The 19,878-nt window shown below is 36.6% G+C and overlaps 1 protein-coding gene across 1 annotated transcript in view; it reads right to left on the reverse strand.

The window, feature by feature from the left end:
- The window catches only part of cul3b (cullin 3b), a 42,720-nt gene extending 24,018 nt beyond the window's left edge, over positions 1-18,702 (reverse strand). The window contains exons 1-4 of the mRNA XM_079823034.1: positions 18,437-18,702; positions 15,591-15,788; positions 12,725-12,838; positions 5,095-5,255 (exon numbers count right to left, since the gene is read on the reverse strand). Coding sequence (XP_079679160.1) covers positions 5,095-5,255; positions 12,725-12,838; positions 15,591-15,788; positions 18,437-18,499 — 536 coding nt within the window. The 5' untranslated portion in view covers positions 18,500-18,702. The remainder of the gene's footprint in view (positions 1-5,094; positions 5,256-12,724; positions 12,839-15,590; positions 15,789-18,436) is intronic.
- Between the last annotated feature and the right edge of the window lie 1,176 nt (positions 18,703-19,878).

Genomic DNA, 19,878 nt, shown 5'->3' on the forward strand with positions numbered 1-19,878 from the left:
CGCGTTGTTGCTAATTTTCATTTAATAATTTCTCACTATTTCCTGACAGCTTTAGATGCAGGATATGTTTTTATTCACTATTACAAGCACATATAATTCATTGTCTGTCTGTAGCAAGCGCACAAGCGCCCCTGTTGAACGCATTCTTATTTTTGTGCAAGATGCCCTTTATGCAACTATAAATTAAAACGATATAAAATGTCATACCTGTATCGTTCCTCAGAGTATAAACAATATTACTCAACACTAAGGATTTTTTTCTGGTTAACATTTTTACTTGCCCTGCCAAAATTTTCACTGGCCCCACTAGGGCTGGGCAAATATTTTGTGCCACTATTTTAAATTCAAAATATGGAATCTGCGCTTTTTTCCCCTTCATGCAGTGAAATATTACATATCCAAATATTAGCTTTATACGGAAATGCCTTCTGCTTCTATACGGCGACCGCCAACCCTTTTCTCACGTCACATCAAAAACAGACAAGAGAGAGAAAGCATTCTGTGGCATAGAAGAGAAAAAAGAAAATGAAAAAGATTACATAAAACTGAAACTGAAGTATACAGTCAAATAAAAAATTATTCAGACACCAGATATCATTTTTTACTAATGGGTGCAGGACACTATAGTTCAGTTATTAGTGAGGATAGCTAAATAAAGTAAACAATGACATATTATACCCAAAAAAATCTTCATACAGTGACTAACAGTAAAATGTATACAAATTTGACCACACCTGACCATGTTGTGCTTTAGTGTTTTCTCTTTAATTGGTAATGCGATCTTTTACACCACAGACTGAACAAAATGAAGCATTGCTTGGTCATTGGTTGACCAAAATTGGTATTATCTAATTGTGTGCTTAAATTTAACAGCTGACAGCTGATTGGTTGATTTTAATCCATTACATACCTTTCTATCAAAGTTATCTGACATTATCAAGATCATGTTGCTCTGACACAGTTTAACTCAGTTAGTTCTTGTCAGATTTTATTACCATTTTCTAAACTTTAGCAAATAAACTGTGATAATGTGAGAAAATGTGGAAGGTGTCTGAATACATTTTGGTTTGACTGTATAAAGAAAGATCTGTAAAAGGTTGTTTCAGCCCTGCACAATATTGAAGAAAAAAAGTGAAAAAATATATACAGTAACTTCCTGTGGACGTGAGAACTTTGCTCATTGCGCCTGATAACATAAAAGCATGTCACACATGTAACAGTCATACGCTCTACTGTCTGCATCGACCTAAATACTTTTCGTAATCTTTTGAAGTATTAAAATAATTTAGTTATTGTAAGCCATTGTGATATGCATATCATGATATGTAAATTTGCAATATTTCGATCATTTCTATATACCATGAAGCCCTATTCAGGTTATATATCAGTTCAGTTTTGAGTATCTTTTATGTCGCTGTTAAGCAAAAAATAAGCAATGCATTTATTTTTTTATGGACATTCAGTTTTACATTTAGAGGACGAACTTATCCCTATTATTGGGCTCCTCATACTTACCCATGCTAATGCTTTGTAAACTTGTCACAATATCATAATTTTCATACCAGTATACTGTATGCAATAAAGAGACCATAAAGCTATAGTTCACCCAAAAATGAAAATTCTGTCATATTTACTTACCCTCATGTCATCCCAAACCTCTATGACTTTCTTACTTCTGCAGAACACAAAATAAGGTATTTTGAAGAATGTTGGTAATCTAACAGGTTTTTTTTTTTACCATTGACTTCCATTGTATGGACAAAAAACACTGAGACATTTCTCAAAATATCTTATTTTATGTTTCACAGAAGAAAGTTGTACAGGTTTGGAACAACCTGAGAGTGAGTAAATGATGACAGAAATTTCATCTTTGGGTGAACTATACCTTTATTGAAACAAACCCCACTATCTTTAATTTAAGGAGTCTATTAAAAAAAAAAGTAAATAAATCATTAAGTACAATTACCGTATTGTTCCAAATATAAGACGACCCTCCCTTTTCAAGAAGTACCTTTTGGAAAAAGGCTTTTCGAAGACCAAATCTTGTCTTTTAAAGAAAATGCTTTATTTGAGAAAAGAAATCCATATTTAAATGTTTTATTTTTGTACTCAAAGTATGGTAAATACTGGTAAAAACAATCACATTCATAAATAAACTGTTTATGGCATAGCTACCGTAAAAATAACCTGAAGTTGTCGTTGAACGCCTGTGTACGTGTACAAGTCAAAAGAAGTATACTTTGCAAGGCTGTGTGTTCGACTGTGTGTAAAAAAACGAAGTATAAGTCTTCGTTTTCCACCCATAGAAAACCAAGAAAATGCTTATAATGAGGCTTAATGGACCAACAGGTATAAAAAAGACAAAATATGTTATTCATTATTAATAAAACACAGGCAGGTTTAGTGATTTGCTGTCATAAACACAGTGGGAGAACTATTCCAACAAGCTCTCTCAGCATGAACACAAATGTGCTTTCTTTCGTCATATTCTGGGCTCATCTGCTTTTCTGCACATAGTATGCTCTATTAGTATTTTGTTTACTAAGTTTGGTCTTTTTTAATATCACTGTCTTAGTACATTAAATGATTTAGAAAGTCCCCATCAGCGGAAACAGCCGATTAGTCATGTGGGTTTAATGTTTACTACATCAGAATTTATTCAGCATATTTATTCGTTTCCAACTCACATTATTCGCATTAACTCTTTTTCGCACAAGTCAAAAACCACATCAAGCAAGCGTAAAAACTTTTTGCGAATTAAGCGATTTTTTTTTCGAAATTTGGCATTTCCATAGCTTATGACTGATTTCTCACCCTTTTTATGTTCAGTGGCAGATGCTGGCATGTCAAAAAGCACAGGTGTTTGATCCGCATTACCTATCTGATCCAGGGGGATATGAATGTTTTGTCCTTAGGCTGATCATATAACGCTGAAAACACAGCAGTTTCTCCCTGAAGTCAGAGGTCAAACGCTAAACGCCAAACGGAAGAAAACCGTCTTATATTCGGATCAATATGGTAATTGTGGAATTTCTTTTTCCACCTTCACTCAAGTGTGATTGGCAAGTTTGACGTTTAATATTTCAATATAAAATTCTGACACATTACCTATTTTTATGTTGAATTTCTCAGTACTTTTTACACCACAGTTCATTCCAGGGTTTAAACTCAGACCTTCCCAGCCAGATGCATTAATGTTGTGTGTGCACAAAAACACTACATATGAGGCTCATATTAGGATTTATAAAATGTACTTGGCAAAAAACTTATGCTATGATGAATCATGCGAAGATTTCTGCATGGTCTACAGTGCTTGCAGAATTATTAGGCACGTTGATTTTCTGATTATATTTGTTTTCCAGGCACATTTTACCAATTCCAAACCACATTAATCTTAATAACTACTATTAATTTTGTATTTAATCATTAATACATGATATATAATTGTTCATGAAGGCTGGATATGAAAAACGTCTTATAATCCGGTGTGCAGAATTATTAGGCATGTTTTCTTTAACAGATGAAATGAGCCAAAAAAGAAAAGTAAAAAATTATTAACTCTAGGGGCCCTATCTTGCACCCAGCGCAATTGACTTTGTACACCGACGCATGTGTCATTCCTATTTTGCACCCGCGCAAAGCGCGCTTTTCCCTCCACAGAAGCACGTCGCTAAACTAGTGAATGCACTTGCGCTCCCTGGGCGGGTCAGCGCAAAAAAGGAGGCGTGTTCCGGCGCAAACAATCCCTGGTGCTATTTTGCTGTTCCATTAAACAATTGCGCCACTGACCAGAAAAAACCTAGTCTAAAGTCAGTGGCGCGTTGTTCATTATGCTATTTTAAGGGCGCATGCTTGACCATAATGTATAGCGTGCACAACGCGCATACACTTTGCTCATGTAATCTACACAGATGCAACAGTTATTTTTGCAAATCATAAATTGTTACACTAAAAAAATATATATAATATATATAATAAAAATATAGGCATAAATCTAGCTTACAAATGATTCAGGCTAATTGTAATAATTAAGGATAAGACCTGTTTGTCCAATAGTGGCAAGACATATATGTATATAAGGACATCTGACAAATTGGTTTGTCCGTCAAGAACCAGGAACAAAAATCGACTGAAAAACTGAAAAAACTGAAAGACTGAAAAAAAAAAAAAAAGACTGTGAAATCACCTTTACCATAATGTACAACATTACAACTTCACTTCTCTGTCTTTCACTGCTCTACAAGAACATCAGTCTCCTCGGCTGTGAACCGCTCCTGGCGTGCGCCTGGTAAATACGCCATAATAATAGCAATCCATAATGGAACTTGCGCACCTGCTTTTAAAGGGAATGTTGGATGACGCTCGGATTGGTTTATTCGCGTTACGCCCAAACCACACCTATGAATAATGAAGCTACTTCAGACCAACCCATTTTAGATTTGCGCCGGGCGCAAGAGCCATTTATCCCGCCGGGAAAATAGCAACAGCGCCGAGACCCGCCCACAAAGTTACTTGCGCTTCGCGTTTTGACACTTGCGTTTCAGATCGTTAAAATAGGGCCCTAGGACTTTGAAGCTTTTGGGGTGTTGATGGACTCGATCTACTCCATCTGTGTTTGATCATCGCTCTGAATCTGATCTGGTGTAGTCTTTGAAAAAAACGTGATTTCCTCAGCTTTTTGTTCAAAATGTTGCTTTTTTTTTTTTAAACTTACCCATATTTACCCATAAGACGGTCTGCTCTTTCTTTTGATATATTGCATGCTCAGATGTTCATACAACAAAATATTCTTTTTTTTTGTTTTGTTTTATAAACGCTGGCGGGGAAAGAGTTAAATGCCCATGAGAAGGATGCAATACTAATGCAATACAAGAAATTGCAGTTAAGGCATGACCACTGGAGAGTGAAATGCTCATTGGGTCAGCAGGGTCAGACAAAAACAGGTGGCGAAGAAAAGATTAATGTGGTTTAGAATTGGTAAAATGGGCCTGGAAAAAAAATATGATCAGAAAATCAACATGCCTAATGATTCTGCATTGTACATCTGCTATGCTACCACACATTATGTGTGGGCCAAAACAAGAAGACACCCACCTGTCCACCACCTCTCCTTTTCTTTCACGGGCAATCATGTCTAGTAAGGTCTGCCTTAGATGGTCCCGAATGCAACCGTAACGAACCACCTGGTCTCTGAAGATGATGAGACCTAGATTATAGACGTTCTCTACATTATTCTGCTGAACATACACCCGGTCCTATACAAAGACAGAAGGGGAGACAGAGAGACAGGGATGAAGCTAATAAAGGAGATAAAGCTCTTCTTCAAGCAACAGTCAAATTGGTTGGAAACAATGCACAAAATATATTTGAATTTCCTGAAAGAAATTCCAATGCTTGCAAGACAGCAAAAAAAAAGAGACAAAGTTGATCAGGAGAAATGAATATGAATTTATTTCAGCAATTTAGAAAAACCTAAAAATTAGGCTACTAAACAGAATGACAATCTTTATCTTCTTTTTTTTTGGCTTAAAATATCATGATAAATATTGAGAAGTATCGGGAGTTTAGTATTGTGTGATAGTATCGAATCGTGACACAAGTGTATCGAAAATACACATACTTTTTTTAGGGGTTTATAGGCTGTGTTTTTTGTTCTGCTTTTATTAATCATGTTTTCTCAGAATGGTGCGCTGGTGTGCTTTTCCTGGACGTGACAGCATTAACTGCTGCTCTCATGCACTCTTATGATTGCACACAGGAGAGCAATGGCTGAGGTCAAGATTATTATTAAATATTTAGGTTGATAAATAGATTACATTTTGGTTTGTTTTTCACCAAACCTCATCATATGCCTTCAGAACAGATTTTTTTATGATCCTTTTTTATCTTTTTATAAAAGGGATAGTTCACCCCAAAATTACATTTCTGTCCTCATTTTCTTACCCTCATGTTATTTCAAAAATCCATGACCTTATTTCTTGAGAAACACAAGATGTTTTACATGAAGTTCAAAACACCTTTGTTTACCTTGTTTCAAGCCATTCTAGCGTGGTATAGAAAGCCTGCAGGAAGTTTTGAAGTCTCGATTTGCGCCAGTTCTCATTAATATTCAACGAGCTAAGCTGCTTGACTCTGATTGGCTAACAGCTAGCCAATGAGAGCCTGGCTATTAGCATCCTTTACCCAGCGCAAAAAGTGGAAGAACTTTGTTTACTACCGTTTGGAATCGCTGCAGAAATGCGATTAGATAGACATTCAAAGACGAAGATAGCCTTAGATAGACATTTAAAGTCAAATAGCCTACTTGCAATTTTGGCATTACAGAAGAAAAGATGTTTTGAGCCTGGTAGCTTTGCCATTTGAAATGATAATTACAGCATGTTCTTATAGCTTAGACCACGCAACACCTGAAACTGTCAAGTTCTATCTGTGTGGTGAACTACTTATTTTGCCAGTGGAAGCCACGGAACGGGAGCAAAATCATTTTTAAAGACCTATTGAGATAATTTATTTTCTCGTTTTGGCAAGTAGCCGTATAAGCAGCGGGATAATGTATTGTCCGCAGGTAATTACAAACAGTCTTGTTTGGCCTCAACTTCTCTCGTGTTCCACAGAAGGAATCCTATGTTTATGTGAACTCCAGAAAAAAAGCGTGGTTACAAAATCTTCATGTATAATCGCGTATGAAACGTAGCTTTGTGTTTGCTGAAGAAAATGTTTGGGCCAGATGCGTTCTTCAGGAGCTCATTCATCCCTGCCACAGTCACAAGATCCCAACTCACCAACTGAACGATTATATCAAAACAGAACAGAAGCTGATTTCTAGTCATTATGGTCATTATCTCAGAAGGGAGTTGCATCAATGTTTGCAGGTAATGTGCATAATTTTACTCATTCTTGCAAGTTACGCGCTTATAATGCATGAAATTCCTAAAAGAAAAATACACTATAGAAAGCAGGCATTCATGGCCACATTGTCATTCATTCACAAACACAGTCATTCACGGTGCGTTTTCAGTTCATATTTCAGTATTTTTGTCTCATGTGGATAAAAGACAACTCCCAGAATGCACTTGCTTCGCTGCCCTACGAGGCCCCGGCTACTGGTTATCACTTGCCCACCGTGGCTCCACCCCACCGTCATTTTGATTTGCATATAGTAATACAATCATTTCATTCAGTTAGAGAGATAGACACTACAGTTAAAAACTGAACGTGTCTTTTCAATAAAGTGTGAGTGAGCCGAACGAAAGTCACGGCGCAAACGCAGCAGGAGTCAGATTTCATTCATCACGAGAGCGAAGAGCTGAGGTAAGCGCGGCAGTCATTCACGGCACGTGTCCAGTCTTTTTAAGATCATGCCTAAGGAAGCTTAACTTTCATAGAAATTCATTGAAAAGTTGAAACACTCACTTTGCTCCGCACTGCTCCGTTATTAATGCCCGAGCCAAGCGGCTGTGCGCATTTACATTCTGTGAGTGAGATCCCATCCCCTATGGGCGGGTTGATAACATGCGGAACTAGCTCCTGTAGTCTCTAGCCTCTGGCCAAAAAATCCTCAGATGACGCAAATATTGTCATTTTGCATCATTGGAGGATTTTGCATAATGTATCAATATATAAAATGCATAATTATCTCATCTCAGGGGTATATGAGGAGGAAAAGTACCATAATTTGAATATACTGCCGGGTTTCTACTGATACAAAGCTTAATGCTAAATCGCTGAAGTAACCCTTTAACTTTCATAGGAATTCATTGAAAACACTCGCGTTGCTCCGCACCAGTCCGTTACGAATGCCTGAGCGGCCGTGCTCATTTTACATTCTGTGAGTGAGATCCCACCCCTATCAGCGGGTGTAAAACATGAAGAACTAGCGCCTACTACTGGCTGTAGAGGCCTCTAGCCTCTGGCCAAAAAAGATAAATGACCCTGCATTGGGATTGAGTCCCGCCGGGTCCCGCGGGACCCAACGTAAATCTCGCAGGAGCGGGCGGTTTGAATTTTGCTGCGGGCGGGAATGGGCGGCTAAAAAAAACACTGCGGGAATCGGCGGGATAGGGAGGTTGCCTAACAACATGATGGAGATGTCGTCAATAGATGATGTAGAAAAGAACCTCAAACGAGGTGTTTACAGCACAAAAGCTAAGCAAGGAAAGTCTGACATTTGGAGAAGTTTCTCAATTGTTTTGGTAGGCAAAATCATGCGGTATAACGTTATATGTATCCACATATTGCGCAGCTGGCAAATACATAGCTACTTGATCATACCTCACCAAAAACGCTCAGCACTCCCTGCAGGTCAAGTTGACTGTTTGGTGTTTTTGACAAACAATACATAGAAGTTTAGTGAGTGGAAATGGATTGTTTCTAAATGTCCGTTTGCTATTTTGTGTTCACATTACGTTCTGTTGAAGCATGTTTTCTCAGGTTTCCTTTCAGTCGGTCACGTTTGACGTACGTCGGAACTGACCGACGAATTGGGATCTGTTTTTTGTTTCTCAATCTGTTTTTCTGTTTTCTGTTTTGCAAAGCAGTCTATTTTTATGTGCAAAGTTTTTGATAAAAACGAAATCATATTTGAATGTCTTTTTTTTTTTTTTTTTTTACATGCAGGCCAGGGAAACGAAACAAACAACCCCATGAATCTCTTTAATAATATCAATACAAATACGTGTTTTTTTTTCTCCTGCGGGACGGGAGAAGACAAAAAATCAATGCATCTCTATTCTTGTCCGGGAATAAATTCTCAGAGTTTTGCGGGTGCGGGCGGGAGTGGACATACATATTGCGGGAGCGGGCGGGAGTGTAACACATACGTTGCGGGAGCGGGCGGTAATGTTCAGAAATTCGGCGGGTGCGGGCGGGAGCGGGATGAAGAAAACAGTCCCGCGCAGGGCTCTAGTCGGAGGAGAAGACTGGAAAATGGGCCAGCTAACCAAATGGAGACCACTGCGTATTTTTGAGGGACTGGCTTCATACAACCCGGAAACCATCAGACCGTTTTTACAAGGAGTGACAGAACAGTGTAGAATAAAAGTCAAATATATGAAACAATGAATTTTTTTTAAAAACGAAGCATGAACAGGTTACAGTGCACCCCACAAACACAATCAAGCCTTCGAAAGAAAGTGTTTAACCACCCCTTTAATGCTACTCGCTGAAGTAACCCTTTAAGCTGTCTATATTGCTAAGCGCATTGCTGGGATGATGATGTTTTGCCACGCCACTCAGTTTAATACAGCTTTGATAGGAAAAACAGCAGCAGGAAAATGTATCGAATGCTGCTATGACAGAACAGACAGGCCTCCGTCACTTCAAAGCACCTGTTACGTACGGTGATACCAGTTATACTCTTTACAAACGATGATCTACCAGTGCAAAATGTTATATTGCTTTAAAAAAATATATAGCTTTAACAAAGTACTTGATAACAATAGTTCTTATATCAATAGACTAACAAATAGACTAGCCAACTAGTCGATTAAACGATAGTGCTTCTAGTTAGTCTTTTGCCATTTTTTTTTTGCTCATTTAATATTTTGCCATAGATTTTTACAAAGGCTGTTTAAATTACCATCATGTTAATGTTACATTATTTTCCTGTTATCACTGTAAAGCTGCTTTGAAACTATCTGTATTGTAAAAAGCGCTATATAAATAAAACTGACTTTGAAATGAATATATTATCTTGAAAATTGTGTATCTGCAGCAAAACAAAATCATTTGTACCACAGGTTTTGCATGTATTGGTTTTCTCTGGCACTCGCGGAAAAAAAGGTTTTGGAGAAAAGACTCGGAAGACGAACAAGGTGAAGAAGGATTTTGAAAGCTTACACACAACTTTTCACTTTTCTTCTATTTCATGTCAAACTAGTATAACAATTAAGCTTGCTTAGGCTTGTTATACTACCGTTATAAGGGACAATACGGTATGAAATGTTATATCGCATTAAAGGAGAAACATTATGAATAAAACTTACTTTACACTTGAACAGTTGCTATATCAACATCCTAAGTATAAGTATATATCAGTATAGTTTAATTTAATGCCTAACGATAAGGATAATGTACTTTTCATACACAAGAAGTGTGTTCAAACCTGGACACGCAAGTGGTTGCTGTGGTATAAAATAATAATACCTTATTGTGCCGACTCATGTGGACTAACTTTTAAGGAAATCAGTTAATAATAGGCTATTAGGTTTGAACTCAAGTGAACTCAAGAGCTCAAGTGTAATGCAATGATCATAACACAAGGAAAGCATGTATCTGACCTATTTTTAGCGGCATTCAATATGGAATTTGACTATTCATAGATTAAGGGTTGGTTGCACCAACAAACTGCAATTCATCGACTGACTGCTAGAGATAGGCTCCAAAAGGGAGTCAAATCTGTATCTGATAAATAACTTAATCTTTAACTAAAACTTTACAGCAGAAAAAAATATGTTTACAATATGTTTTGGTCTATATAGCTAATTTTTCCCTTCATGACAACTGTGAGGGGGGTGAATTTGTTTATAACTTATCCGTTGTAATTACATTAAACCTTAAAGTTCTGCATAATTAAGGACGTGGCCATGTGAGTCACAGGTGGATTGCCACTATGGTCGAGCTAGGTGGGTGTGGTTTCAGCAAATAGGCACCCCAGCTCCACCCACGTCCCGCCTCTTTGCCACGCACTGCCAAGATGGCAATGGCCGGGTTTTAGGCTTCAAACATGCTCTTCGGAAACTCACTGACACTACGTCCATTTTTTTTAACAGTCTATGGTTAAGAGCTAGGGCCCGGGTAAAAACAAAGCCCTTAACAAAAAAGACATTACAGAATCCCTTAGTGAAACCTAAAGGTCTAATTAAAAGGATATTTCACCCAAAAATTTTAATTCTCTCATAATTTCTCAAGCTATCCCTGATGTATAAGACTTATTTCTCCAGACAAACGTAAATAAGGATGCAACAACTAATCGATAAAATCAATAAATAGCGATAATGAACATAATCAACAACGAATTTGATTAAGGATTAGTCACATCTGGGCACGGAAACCCAGTCACATCGCTTTACAGTAGCGAATAACCCATTTCTATGGACAACGCATATGGAAAATAGCAGAGGACACAAAGTGAGCTGCTGCAGGCAAGTTATCCGAAACATGAAATTGCTTTATATGAATAAGCGTCAAATAAAAGCATAAGCATTTACTGCGTCTCGCTTTGACATACGTGTGCAGTTTAATGCTTTTGAGACAAATGCTTTCATTGTCACAACACATTTTGTTATTTTAATTAATCGAGTGTTCTAAGATAGAAGCAAATAAAGTGTGAGAGTATACATACAATATACATACGCGTCTAATTTCAATGCTATAACCTGTGTGTAGATATTTAAAGATGGCCATCTTTAAGCATGACCGTTTGGATTTATTTAAATGGTAACACTTTACAATAAGATTCCATTTCTAACATTAACTAAGATTAATGAAAGTAGTTCACTGATACATTTTATAATTTTAAAGTTGTATCTCTTATCTTAAAGTAAACACACCAAGCCAGCATTATCATATTGCACGACACATTGGAAGCCACATGTATTCACCGGAAATGTTGTCATATACAGTAAATGAACATCAAACGGTAACAATACAGCCAAGTCTTACCATGTGATAATCTTCGAGTCATTTAATTTGAAAAGCAATCAATTAATCCAAAGGGGAGCTGTGAGTGTTACACAGCTTTCAAGAGGCGTATTGCTTGCTGTCCATTTTCAAGAAGTACACATTTCAAGTACACAACAAGTACATATACAGTATTTGCTATCATATGCATATAATATCCAAATTTACCGTTACCGTGCATATGGACTGGATGGACACTTTCAGTCGCATTTTATGACCCTGTCCTACTCATTTACACAGATTGGTGTGTTGAGTCGAAGTGTGTTATTATATCGCCTTACCACAAACGACACTGTAACGCTTGTTTATACACGGTTTTGTTACTGCATTACCCATCACTGCTTGAGAACTACAGCAAACTAAGGCAACTCAAACATCTCAAAATAAACACCACTTTTTCTCATGGAGACCGTCCATGCATTCCAAATATGATGTGATGTTATAAAGTTTGAAAGTAATAGTTTTTTTATTGTGAATACAAATTAAATTAATGATTTAAGTAATACTTTGAGAATTTTCCTTTTTAGGGGAGCTATCAGTTTTAGTTACCTTAAGGATGTAATCAATAATTTTTGCCTAACTGATAAAGTGTTCTGTTATGCACTGTAACTAAGTCCTTAGAAACCATTTCACCAAAAAAAATTAAAGAGACCAAAACAAGTCCATGCAATGGCTGATTTTGTGTTAATTGAGGACGAGGAAGCACTGAGGCACATTTTTAGTCTTGTTCATAAGAGTAACTGATGGATTATAGTGGCTTTTTGTGTTCTTTTCAAATATTTTTTTTTCTTGATCCAGCTTGGGTTTCTGTTTCTTGTTTACAGCACTGTTACTGCACTGGTCGCACACCGTGATGGGGAAATCTCAAGTATCGAACGACAGAGAATTAACATGAGAATTACAACTGGAAATGCACCTAATCAGAATGCTTGAGGGATCTCAATAAAGTGATGCCTTGCAAGCCCTGTAATAAGCTGCCATTCACAAAGAGAAGTACAACACAAAAATCAAACAACATACAAAGAAGGTTGCCATTAGGACCCACCATGTACATCAAGATGTCTCTGATCATCACCATAGCCGTCTGGTGGTCATTCCAGGCTTGATTCAGTGTTTGCAGAAAGTTGTTATTCAGGGAGTTTAACACATCCTCACGCACCTTTTAAAGGACAAAAAAATGGATAAAAGGAAAGGATAAACAACCTGTTAATTCATATCAATTGGTTGTGTGATAGAAAGGTGGACCGGTCACTGTATCAGCTCACAGCGGGCACATACAGTGCAGTAATGTGTGAACGTTTTGTAGAGAAATTAAACGGGTCGCACCTCCACAACTATTTGCACTCCCACAAATGCTCCCAAATATAGTTTGAGGTCGCAATTTCGAACTAGGGGTGGGTGATATGGCAAAAATATCATACCACGATTCAATCACGATTCTTTATCATAGTGGTTTTATTATTTTGCAAGTGACCAAAGTTACACATTACATAGAGACAACATAATATACAAATAAAATAAACAGTGCTTTATTTTTTCAGCTCCAGTAGGTGTATTTAACTGTAGCATTCAAGTAAGAAATTAAATTAACAATTATAAAAATAAAACACTATATAGACTTCACTGTATAAATTATACATTGATTCTTATTGAAGCTAATATATAAACGGTCTCAGTCAAGTGCAGGTAGTGATTTTCTCTTTGTGTTTTTTTGTTTTGTTTTATTATTAACATTTAAAGGTATAGTTCACCCAAAATTAAAATTCTGTCATCATTTACTCTCTCAAGGTGTTTTAAACCCAAATTAGTTTCTTTCTTCTGTTGAAAATAAAATGTATTTTGAAGAATGTGGGAAACCAAACTGTTGCTGGTCCCCAGTTACTTCCATAGTGTATTTTTTCCAACTATGCAAGTCAATGGGGACCAGCACATGTTTGGTTACCCACATTCTTCAAGATATCTTCTTTTGTCTTCAGCACAAGAAAGAAATGAATAAAGGTTTGGAACAACATTAGAAGTGTAGGGCTGGGCTATATGACCAAAATCTCATATCCCGATAACGATATAGATCACGATATAGTATCCTTTCTGTAAATTCAATCAATTAATAGTTTATTTACATTGACCACATGGAAAGGACTGTTTCTGTTTTTAAGTGTTAGTCATTGAATCATTCATTTAAAAGATTTATTCACAAACGCTGATTCATCCAATAACGAAACAAGTCGTGATGAATGAGACATTGACTCAAATTATTCCATCTTCACGAGTCTATGTTATATGTAGTGTCGCCCGGGCAAAAGCCTGTTTTACTCTGTGTTTTTTTTTTTTTAGCATTTTTGACGACGTAGGGCTGGACGTATCGGTGTATTTGTCCCATGTCAGTTGTTTTGGCTTTTAATCTTGTTAATATTTTCCCCTTAAAAACATACTACAGCGCATGTGGTCACGTGACTCCGCCCTGTCCAGTCAGCGGCATGGAAGCCACACAGACTGGCGAACTCAAACACAGAGTCAACACACGTAAACAGCATCCCAATGAAAGTGTGTCAATTGCATGTGTTTACTAAACTATCGGAGTCAGTTGGTACTACATTTAGCCTACTATAATATTGAAGGTAAAAATGTAATGATTTGTATACAAACACTTAATTTTTTTTATAATAATAAAGTTATATGAAAGATAAACTAATTTTAAATTAAATTAAATGGTGGCTGTCATAAAAACTTGCCAGATATATTAAAACATGCATTGAATATTGAAGAACATTAAAAATGTAAAGTAATATGTAATGTGGTGCATATTTTTATCAAAGTGCTCCTCTCTGGAGTTTTTAATTTTTCTAGCTGACTAACGAGTTTTTGGAGCTAAATGTGACGTTACTTGACATTGTTTACAAGCTGTTTTACTGAGGTCTTTCCGCGGTTGAAACACTGATTGAACGATTGCATGTGACCTGATAAGGATTTTGTTAAGTTGTACTGTATCCTTTAACGCACTTTCAGATACTCATTCATGTTTATTTCACTCTGTAACTGGTATTAAGTTAGAAGAGAAGATCAGTTCATGTTCGCTCCGCGCTGTCGCTTCTCTTGAACTGAGCTGCTAAACGGTATTTATGTTTTTGAATTTCGTAATAAAATGGACGTAATTTGAAATCTGAGACTATGTTTCATACCTATGGAAACAAAGCACAAAGATTATTGCGATTTATTGGATGGAAGGCACGCGACAATGTCCCGTTCATTCATCAACTGAAAACAGGATGACTAATCGATTATTGGGATTTAAGAATCGGTATCTGTTCGTAAAAATGAGAATCAATTAAAATCGAGAAATCAATATTTTTTACCCCGCTCTAATGTTTACTATTAGCTGCTGTCACTTTAAGACCTGCACACATCTAATACAGACATGCATCGGATTTTCTCTTAAATGTTTATTTTCACTTTAGACATAAACAACTGTGTTTATGTAAACCTTGTGTGTATTTGACAGTATTAGCCAAATAAAACTAGAAAGATATCTGTTGTCAAAGGTGTTTGATAAGCTTGATGTCAACATGAAAAGTGCATGTTTGAACAGCGCATCAGCACGCGAAAGAAATGCTTAACCGGCAATGCTTTAAAGCACATGCAAATAATGAACTTTTGTGAAGTGCAGTGTCCCGTACCGCTATGTGATGTGAATGTACGTCGAGTTGTACAGTGTGTTGAGACGGAGGCGCCAGAACTGAACTGATAGAATGCACGATACTATGAAATTTCTTCAAAAGCAGATTGTAGACACATTTTAAATGTCCACTATCAAAAATGGTCATATTGCACACCCCTATTTCGAACCTTGCAGATTAGAGCCCAGCACCCTCAGGGTGAGGAAAAGAGGAAAGATAGAGACATATGGCTCTTACTTTGTTGATAAGATGTTCTGTTACCACCTCTCTCAAGCCTGTATAGAGCTTCTCTCCATGTTTGTGTAGTACCATGGTGTAGGCGTTCCTGTAGAGCTCCTCGAAGCTCAGCCCACTGTTGTTTTTCCTCTGGATCTCCTGAATAGCATTTTTCAAGAGGTCCCAGATGTTGTTGACATATTTCTCATCCATGGTCATCTGTAACGGGGTGGAGATGAAATAGAGAGAAGTGGGGAAACCATTAAGGGAGAAGAGGTGATACATGTCATGACGCTGCCAGTCTTTTGAAAATAGCGTGATAATGAAGTTTGCCCAAATAAAAATGTAAAGCACTCTTAATCATGCAAGGCAACATAGCATCAGCACATAAGGGCTTACAGAAGCAGTACATTCCTCTTACTATGGCTCAACATAACCTTTAATTGGAAACAGATGATCAATCTAACCTAAATTTATTTTGGGGTACATATCACGATACTGAACTCAAGATATAATATTATTGCGATACTCAAAGACATATGGTAAAAGGTTAACTAAATAAAATGCTTGCTTGTTGATTAAAATGCTAAAATGGTATTACATTGGGGTGGAAATGAATAGGCTTGGACTTGGTGCTGGTAACCCAATGCACAGGACAATTCTGACACCAGAATACAAATATTCATGATTCTGAAGCTGAAAATACAGAATTGTTTTAGACGAATATGCTTGCACTCTACTAACTAGATACATTTAAAATAATGTAGGCCACTTTTTACTGGTAACATAAGACATTTGACATTAGCAGGACCCACAAATAACCCAATTGCATTATTATACATTATATTCAACATTATTACATATGTCATCATTACATACCCCCTAGAAAACGAGATGATGCATCTCAAGGGGTTTATGCTAAAGAATATATAGTAGTTATGTAGTAGTAGTACTGACACTAAAACTTTCACAGCTTTCAACAGATTTTTTTTCCACACACAGAACTTTTAATTTTGGGTGAACTATACACAATATATATATCGTCACGATACATATTGATGTTACACCCCTAGAAATTGGACATACAATTCATTCCTGATGTAAACAAATGTGTGAATGTGATGTGCATTGGGCTACATAAGATAACAGACCAAGTGCATTTTTCTTAAAAACACGCAACGCAAACTCTCTTCTCAAGCAAAACATTTCACAGAAAGACAAAATTACTGTGCCATTGTCTGGTTCTGGTTCTGGTCCATGTCCAGAGAGAATATGATACACTACGAACTACAGCAATGGCTCAGAGAGAAAATATATAGTATAATATATTTATATAGTTTGATTGGACAAAACTTACAGGCCCAGTTTCACAGACAGGTCTTAGATTAAGCCAGGTTTAGGTCTTATTTCAAATTAGGTCACTGAAGTAGATTTTATAAATGTGCCTTAGAGAAAAGTATTAGTTACTGGTGTGCATCTTGAGACAAAACAATGGCACAGACATTTAAGATATGTCAGTGCAAGTTGCCTTCAGTTAAAACAGCTCAAACATGCATTTTAGTCTGAGACTAGCTTAAGACTTGTTTTTGAAACCGGGGGACTATGTTATGACACTCGTACATTATAGCTTACCATATACATATTCATAGTCTTGGCCGTCATGTGAAAAAGGGGATTTTTCTAAATTTTTTAGTTAGGGCTGCACATTGCACAATTAATTGATTTGTAATCGTGATTACCATTACGGATGCCACAATTATGTAATCGTTCAAAGGCGCAATTACCCCCAAAAATTGGCCACTTACATTATTCTGTGTGCTTAAGGTGTGCTTTCCATAGTCTCAATTTTAGTTTTAGTATAACATAATAATACCATGCATATTTTTACCCTTTTTTCTATTTAAAGAAGAAACCAAACCAATGTATTGACATTTGAGGCTTAATGCTGTAGAAAAGCAATAAAAGTTTTTCAGGAAGAGTGTTTTCAGCTTGTTTATTTTGATATAACCATATGACATGTAGTCGCTTCAAACAATGGCATACGGCTACTCAAAACATTATTCAATGTGAATTGTGATAATCATAATCAATAAATCGCAATAGCAATTTCAAGGGAATGATCGACCATTATGATTTTTGTCATAAGCGTGCAGCCCTAGTTAGTTATCCCAATGTGTTCTGGGGTAGTAACGTTATATATTGAAATATCAACTGAATATTCAGATGTAAACAAATCAACAGATGTGATTCATAACAAGAATGCTCGCCAATAACGGTTTATTTTGGTTTTACAGTATATATTTGACTACTAAGACTAGGCCAACTGTAAACATCACACACACTCTTGCAGCATTAGTGTTTCTTCGTGGGCAATAACTAAACGCTCACTAAAAACGTGTCGCATCATATGAGCATTTGCGACATAAACATGCAAACGATACATGATGGAAAAAGTTATAGACAAATCAACCTGCCACAAGTAACATTACTAGAACAAATCTCTTAGACTAGTGTTTAACACACATATGTACAGGTGAGTGTATATGCTCACTGAGGGAGACGCTGCAATAAAATGAGTGTGTTTGGGTCATTGCGCATTTATTTATGATTATCTACTGCTGTTAAACAGGTTAGCCAGCTAACAGGCTCGTTTGCTTATGTTTTTTTTTTGGGTCAAAATGACAACAACAACGCAAGAGCTTCTAAGCCTAGATCAAACTGACACCCCTCTCATGATGTTTACTTGATTCTTTGTGGGATTTGGGAAAATATCGAGGCAGTGTAAAGGGATTTGTCCACACAGGCCTGCCTGCTTGAATCCCCGGAGCTCGAGTGGATGTCTCGCCGCTCTGAGCGCTCATACTCACAGGAAAGGCTCGTATCCTCATCTTGGTGTCTTTTTTAGTACCCCCTTTGCTGAGATTTGACATGTCTGGCTTATTCCCCGCTGTTGTCTCCTTTCACATGAAAGTCTTCTCTGACAAAAGACGGGGAACACGGATACTGAGGCAGCGCTGAGCCCCCACTTGACCTTCTTCACGAGTCTCACTCTTCGGACTTGTTGACAACCGCTTCGCGTTCAGACACTTTCGGGCTCCAAGAGATGGCGGACGCGCAAATCTCACGGATTCTCAACGCCGAGGTAACTCACGCGAGATCTTATACATCATATTTAAAGATTAAATATAAACATATTACAGAGCCCGTTAAATATAGTTAGCCCTCAATATTTTTTAAACTTGTAATTAATTAAAAACTGTATCAGATTAAGTAAATGTTATTGGCTAATAAAAAAGTTACAAAGTTGCTTTCCTCAAGGAGGCGCTTGACTTGGCGGCTCATGTCATGACATTTTGTCTAATTAGAGAGGCTGGTGCACACCTTTTATTTCCAAAGATTAGTAGCTGCTATAAAAATGGAAACCTGCCCCAACAATCGCCATTTAACATGTCTTAATTTAGCCATTTAAGGAATAGTTCACCCTAAAATGAAAATTGTCATAATTTACTCTCCCTCAACTTGTTCCAAACCTGTAGGCTATGAGTTTCTTTCTTCTGCTGATGAAAGATATTTCGAATAATGTCAGTATCCACACAGTTGATGGTCCCCATTGACTTCCATAATATTTTTTTTTTCCTACTATGGAAGTCAATGGTGACCATCAACTGTGTGGATACTGACATTATTCGAAATATCTTCTTTTGTGTTCAGCAGAAGCAAGAAACTCATACAGGCTTGGAACAAGTTGAGGGAGAGTAAATTATGACAGAATTTTCATTATTTGGGGTGAACTATTCCTTTAACCCTCTGGGGGTCTTCATTTATGGGTCACACTCAGGGCCTTCAGGCCAAAAATGACCCGGAGGGCGAGATTAAGATAAAAAAAGATTTGAGTAAATTCAATGAAATATATTTTTGTTCAATAATATTTTTTCTTTCCTTTTTTGGTGTTTTGAGATAATTTTATGATTAATAATTAATATTTATGCAATAATTATGACCCATTTTTTCCCATTGAATATAATAAAAAATGTATATATATATATATATATATATATATATATATATATATATATATATATATATATATATATATATATATATATATATATATATATAAATTTTTTATTATATTCAATGGGGAAAAAATATATATATGTATTTTTTTTTTATTAAAGCTGTATTTCATTTTAGAGTCAAGCCTAGTCCTCATGAAAGCAATTTTTTTAATGAGATCGGTGCCATCCGGTGGACACTTTGAGCATTTTTATCACACAATAGCACATTTTTACCACTATAGTGGATTTTG

This window comes from Gobio gobio, assembly GCF_949357685.1.
Source record: "Gobio gobio genome assembly, chromosome: 8".
NCBI classification, from domain to species: Eukaryota; Metazoa; Chordata; class Actinopteri; order Cypriniformes; family Gobionidae; genus Gobio; species Gobio gobio.